Raw genomic sequence first — 6,530 nt, 5'->3', positions numbered from 1 at the left:
TTATTGCTCATCAGATCACTCATGTAGGAGAAAAACCCTACAGATGTACAGAATACAGAAAAGCCTTCAACAAGAAGGCACGCTTCAGTGTATATCAGAAGTACAATGCACAAAAGAGAGAAACTCTTTGAATGTAATGAATGTGGCAAATCCTTCAGAGAGAAATCAGCACTGCATATACATCAGAGAACGCACACAGGTGATAAACCATATACATGCAACGAATATGGCAAAGCCTTCCAAGAAAAGACAAAGCTCATTATATATCAGAGAACTCACACAGAAGAGAAATCCTGTGAATGTAATGAATGTGTGAGAACCTTCAATCAAAAGGTACATATCAGGGCTTCCCTGGTGGCGCAGTGGTTGAGAGTCCGCCTGCCGATGCAGGGGACACGGGTTCGTGCCCCGGTCTGGGAAGATCCCACATGCCATGGAGCGGCTGGGCCCGTGAGCCATGGCCGCTGAGCCTGCCTGTCCGGAGCCTGTGCTCCGCAACAGGAGAGGCCTCAACAGTGAGAGGCCCACGTACCACAAAATAAAAAACAACAAAACAAACAAAAAACAGGTACATATCAGAGAACACACACAGGAGAGAAACCCTATGAATGTAATGAATGTGGCAAATCCTTCAGAGAGAAATCAAAATCGCGTAGACATCAAAGAACTCATACAGGAGAGAAACCTTATGTGTGTTCAGACTGTGGAGGAGCCTTCACCCTTAAGCTGAATCTCAGTGCTCATCAAAGAATTCATACAGTAGAAAAAAACTATGGATGTACTGTATGTGGGAAAGTCTTCTCCCTGAAGTACTATCTTGTGTTACATTGGAGAGCTCATACAGGAGAAAAATTTGAGAAATCCTATGAATGCAATGAATGTGATAAAGTTTTCTTCCAGTAGTCATATCTCATTATTCATTTGAGAGTTCACACAGGGGAGAAACACTATGAGTGTAATGTATGTGAGAAAGCTTTCTCCCTGAAATCATATCTCATTATACATCAAAGAACTCACACACGAGAGAAACCCTATAAATGTGATAAGTGTAGTAGAGCCTTCAGAGAGAAGTCAAAACTCACTCTACATCGAAGAACCCACATAGGCGAGAAACCCTATGGCTTTCCTGAATATAAGAAAAACCTTCCAGAAGTTAAAGTTCATCATGGATTAAAGAACTCAGAGAAAAGAGAAACTTTGCAAAAGAACTGAAAATGGAAAATCCTTCATAAAAAAGTGAAAGGAAAAGAAAAAGGTGAGGTGAAAGGATCATGCCTTAGCTAAGGTGGTCAGGGAAGGTCTTTCTAAAAATAAGGAGCCAGCCATACTGGGAGTAAGAACATTCCAGGCATAAAGAATAGCAAGAGCCAAGATCCTGGTGCAAAATACTTGGCCTCTGTAGTTGTTATCATGGGTGTATAGTGAATGACTATTTTACATCAGAGAGGTTGTTCAAGACTGCAGTCCTTTGAAGCCTTGAATATATGAAAGCCAAACCTCATGGTAAATCTAGGCACAGGTATCAAGAGAAACCCAATTTAATTGATTTCGATAAACATAGTCCCATGGCAATGATATTAAGGGAAATATTCCAGATTTAATATCAAACTCTCATAGAAAAAAACCTAATACAGTCTATTATGAAGAACAGCTGCTTTCACATCTTCCATAATGGGGAATAAGTGCTATCTACCGAAAAAAGAGTTTATCAAATGATATAAAATTAGAGGTTTAAAGATAACCACTAAAGGAATAACAATGATAAATATACTATAAATGTTGTAAATTATTAGAAAGGATGCATAATCGGAAAAATGTAAAGGAAACACTAGGGCATCAAATCCAGTTTTCAGAAGTAGCAACAGTTGATAATGCCAATATTCTTGCCCCAACCTATTCTACGTTCAAGATTTTGGCTTCTTCTTTGTGTGGACCTTCCCCCTGTCTGAGCTAGATCATGCAGTCTTCCCAGAAGTACTATGAGCTACCTGATAGGCTTTTAGGAGATCTGCTTTTTACTTAAATTCACCAGAGTTTATTTATGTTGCTTTTGATAAATAACTATCTCATTCAGAAATTGGTATCCAGAGTGATGATACCTTTAACGGACCCCAGGGAAATGCAAGATTTGGTTATCTAGGCTGGTTGGGACTGAAGGCAGGGGAAATCCACGTGGCATTAAGGAAGGGGGTTCTGGCATTCCTTGGCATGCAGTGGCAGATAACTGCTTTAATGATCATCTGTGCTTATCTGGATGAAGTCAACACTGAAAACAAGGCTTTGGGTAGTTGAATATCCACCCCAACCAAAGAGTACAGAGGACGTGAGGGACTGCTTCCTCACGGGGGTGGCTGCTTCCAATGGGGCTGGTCAGCACAAAGAGAAAGAATGGCAAGTTCAAATTCCGAAATTCTCTGCTCAAGACATAGACCGAAACCTGGGGATTCTGTAAAGATAATTATTACCTTGTGCATCCATTGAATTCCTGGCCTAAATTTCCAGTTTGTCATTTGAAACTTTGGTTACAGATCATGAAAGAAGGAGTTGGGGGCTGAGAGTTAGAATGGTAATAATGTGGGAGGATGTGGGAGAATGTGAATACTTTAAAATCCTAATTCCCACTGAGCTTTCTCTGTAAGCTGAAACCAATTCCATTTTCCCCTGAAGAGACTGTATCTACCTTAATTAAAGACCCTGTAGTTACTTCAACTGAGAGTGATACTTTTTAAGGGAAGCCAATTTTCATACCTCCCCACCTCACCCTTCTATTTCCAGACCTAGAATTGTCTTGTGTACTAAACACTTTATGTGCTTTACAAACATTAATTCATTTAATTCTCTCAACAACCCATGAGATAGTTACTACCACTATCATCCTCATTTTGCAGATGAGGAAACTGAGGCACAAAGAAATTAAGTGCCTTACCCAAGGCAACTTGGGGACAGTAAGTGGTATAGATTGTTTCTGAACCCAGGAGAACCTATGCTCTTAATCACTACATTATCCTCCACCCCCACCCTGAGTGAGCTTGTGTCCCCTGATTACAGCTTTGAATATATGGAGGGAGTGATTGAATAGGGGTATCTTCAGGCATTGGAAAAATGAAGAGAGTCAGACATCAGGGGTCTCTTGAATTGTTTATAGATATCATCCTTTATTAAATCCACAAAAGAAAGGACAGAAAGGAAAATGAAATCTCTATCTCTGGGAAGCTGAGTCATGAATTAATTTCTGTTGTGTAAGGTTTTGCATACATATGACACCCCTTGAGCCATTCAGATAAATCATGGCCAGAATAGTGCTGGCTCCAAGAATCCCTGGGAAATGAAGGGAGAGAGGGAGGATGAAGTGGACAGGCTGATGGGGTGGTAGTGCCACTATCCCGGCTGCCCAGAGTCCAAGACATCCCCATGAGACTTCCCAGGTATTCATACTGTTTTGTGAGGACACTATCTGCTTGGCACACATGATGTCATCCAGAATATGGCGGTTGAACAGTTCTAGGAGGAAGAGAGGGATATAGTAATCTGGTGTATTGGGGACAGGGTGACAGTGTATGAAGGGACAAGGGGTTCTGGGTTTCTTGGGGCCTGAATAACTTCAACCACTATATTGCCTGATTTTAGATGACCTTGATTCACTTATTAGCTGGCTATGAATTACATCAACTGCCATGTTGACTGGTTCTGTACAACCTTAACTCATTGACTGATCCTGAGTGATCTTGACTGTCATGTTTGTTGGTTATGAATAACCTCAACCACCATATTGGCTGGTCCTGGACAACCTCAGACTCCATGTTGGCCAGTTCCAGATGACTTCAACTGTCATTTTGTGTGGTTATGAATGATCTCAAATGCAATGGCTGTTGGCTGGCTGGAAAGCCACTTCACTGCAAGGTTGGTCAGTCCTGGGGACTCTTCAAACACTATGTTGTCAGGTCCTGGATAACATCAACACCCATTTTTACTAGTTACAAGTGACCTCAGTCTCTATGTTGGCTAGTCCTGTTCAATGTCAGCTACCATGGTGCCTGGTCCTAGATGACATCAACTGCTATGGTGGCTAGACGAGGATGACCTTAACTGCCATTCTGACTAGTTAATGATCTCAACCACTATGTTGACTAGTCCTGGATAACCTCAGCCTTCAAGCTGGCAAGTCCTGGGTGATCTCTTCTGTCACTGTGGCAGGACTTGGACAACTTCAACCTCCACTTGGGCTGGTCCCAAATAACCACAGTCTCCATTTTGGCCTATCTTGGACAACCTCAAACACCATTTTGGCCAAGCCTGAACAACTTCTACTGCTATTCAATTTTGTCCTCAACAATACCACACTCTCGTCTGGAAAATTCTCTCCTTTCTGCACAGAGGTACCTTGTTTCTGTTCCTACAGACAGATATCTGCTTCTTCCTTCAGGGCCTGGACAGCCCCAACCCCAAATCAGGACAGTTTCCCCCTCCATTCCACTTGGAGCTAAGTGTATTGTTTCCTGAGTCCTAGAAAATGGCAGTCTCCATTCTAGGTGAGGTTTGGGAGCTCTGAGTCCTCCTTACCTAGACAACATCTCAGTGCAGTCTGGGTAAGGATACAGGCTGGTGTCTGTAACAGCCCAGGCAAGTCTGCTCCTTTCCCTATCATTTTTCTGCTTGTTACTCAAGGCTATGGCTTAGACAGTCTTGCCCTCTGCGTGTTGGGGAGTGAGGCCAGGCAGGGCTTCAAGGTGTCCTCAATGCTGCCTCACCATGACACTCCATGTGACAGAGGTTCTGGGTAGGTGTAACACCACTGTCACACCACCAGGTGGAGTTCAGCTGGAAAATGCCATATGCACTGCTGCCGTCAGGATTGTGGTCCACGAAGGAGGTGTCAAAGCCACTTTCATAGTGTGCCATGCACAGCACTGGGGCAGGGAGGGGGGAGGTAGCAGATGGGCATGGGTCTTGGGAATAGGGGAGAGGGTAGGATGAGGGAATGGGGCAGGGATGGGTTTGTGTTTGTTTGTTTGCTTTTTTGTTTTTTGGGTTTTTTTGCGGTACGCGGGCCTCTCACTGTTGTGGCCTCTCCCGTTGCAGAGCACAGGCTCCGGACGCGCAGGCTCAGCGGCCATGGCTCACGGGCCCAGCCGCTCCGCAGCATGTGGGATCCTCCCAGACCGGGGCACGAACCCGCATCCCCTGCATCGGTAGGTGGACTCTCAACCACTGCGCCACCAGGGAAGCCCCCAGGGATGGTTTTCATCTTAGTTGTTGGGGGTGAATTCTTGGTTTGGGGTTGATGTTGGTGATTCTGGTGAGATACCAGTAATGGTGGTGGTGATGGTATCCATAGTGATAACAGCAGTGATGACATTGATGGTAGTGATGGTGGTGTTAGTAGAGATGAGGGTAAATGGTTGTGAAGGCAATGATGATGAAACTAGAGTTAGTTAAAGTACTCATCATAGTCAGAGGGTGACTGAGAGGATCATTCCCTAGCCTGGGAGGTAACAAATGGCAATGGGGGAGGGCTTGGGTCTGAGTGTGGTGGGCGGCTCGTGGCATGGGGTGACGAGTCTCACAGCCTCCAATGGTGTAGCCCTTGAAGCCATTGAGGCCCACCTCCTCCAGCTTCATTGCCAGGTCGCAGCGTTGGAAGATCTTGGCATCCACAGTGGCAGGCATCAGCATGGCCAGGGTCACCACCATAGTGTCCCAGGCCTGCATTATGACATGCATAAGCCCTCCTAACTGACCCATTGCTTCAGACTCACCCTTCAGTGCTCAGAACTAAGGGTATGCTGGAATTTTGGGCTCTGTGAAGATCTAAGTGACAGATTCTGGAACAGAGAAGCCAGAGGGTTGGGCATCTCACCATCTTCCCCTGTGCTAGCTCTGTTAAAGACAGAAACAAAGAAAAAGAAAGATACTAATGTATACACAGAGGTGGAAGGAGACAAGGACAGGGAGAAACCCAGAGATATCAGAAAGGGATGCAGGGAGAGAGGGGCTTGGGACACAAAAAGGACAGACAGGTCCCAGGTACTAGACCTCACACTCAGCCCACATTCCCCTACATTCCTTAACACTGTCCCACTCTACTCCCATTAATCATGCTCTACCACTTGGTTACCTCCATTTCCACTCATTCTGCCCCTCATCACCTCCATTTCCCCCACTCTGCTGAGTAGTCAGCTCTGGTCACTACACCATGCCTACTACCACCTCGGATTCCTCATGCTTTATAAAATATGACCACTGTGCTCTCCCCTTTGTTCCACATTACCTCTATTCACCTCCTTCACCTCTCTTCACTTAGTGTGCTCGTTCCACCCTCATTTACTGGAATCTGCCCCATGTTACACCCATTTAATCAGACTCTGCCCCACATTACATATTACATATACATGTTCACTCTACTGCTTTTTCACCCCCGTTCTCATTCTACGTTTTATTCCCTCGTCCACTTACACTGCCTCTTATCCACCTATATTCATTCACACTGGGCCTCGTGTTACTGCAATTCCCTAACCCTCTACTTACTCTTA

The 6,530-nt window shown here is 44.8% G+C and overlaps 1 protein-coding gene across 1 annotated transcript; it reads right to left on the bottom strand.

Annotated features, from left to right (window-relative positions):
- Nucleotides 1-3,218: 3,218 nt before the first annotated feature.
- Nucleotides 3,219-5,871, bottom strand: LOC101280263 (sperm acrosome-associated protein 5). The gene is made up of 4 exons (XM_004282016.3): nt 5,565-5,871; nt 4,749-4,907; nt 3,424-3,501; nt 3,219-3,319 (listed from the first exon to the last, which is right to left on the bottom strand). The coding sequence occupies exons 1-4, from the start codon at nt 5,740-5,742 to the stop codon at nt 3,219-3,221; spliced, it is 516 nt and encodes a 171-aa protein (XP_004282064.2). The 5' UTR covers nt 5,743-5,871.
- Nucleotides 5,872-6,530: the final 659 nt, after the last annotated feature.

Source organism: Orcinus orca, chromosome X (assembly GCF_937001465.1).
Source record: "Orcinus orca chromosome X, mOrcOrc1.1, whole genome shotgun sequence".
Classification (NCBI taxonomy): Eukaryota; Metazoa; Chordata; class Mammalia; order Artiodactyla; family Delphinidae; genus Orcinus; species Orcinus orca.
The sequence above is the reverse complement of the archived record's forward strand: the minus strand, read 5'-3'. Positions and strand labels throughout refer to the sequence as shown.

What these genes read in the sequence shown, in the direction of transcription:
- LOC101280263 (XM_004282016.3), bottom strand. Translation starts at nt 5,742, where the DNA reads ATGGGTCAGTTAGGAGGGCTTATGCATGTCATAATGCAGGCCTGGGAC. An exon ending in GGGCTACACCATTGGAGGCT is followed by an intron (nt 4,908 to 5,564) that starts GTGAGACTCGTC and finishes TCCCTGCCCCAG; the next exon opens with TGCTGTGCATGGCACACTAT. An exon ending in ACAAAACAGTATGAATACCT is followed by an intron (nt 3,320 to 3,423) that starts GGGAAGTCTCAT and finishes CTTCATTTCCCA; the next exon opens with GGGATTCTTGGAGCCAGCAC.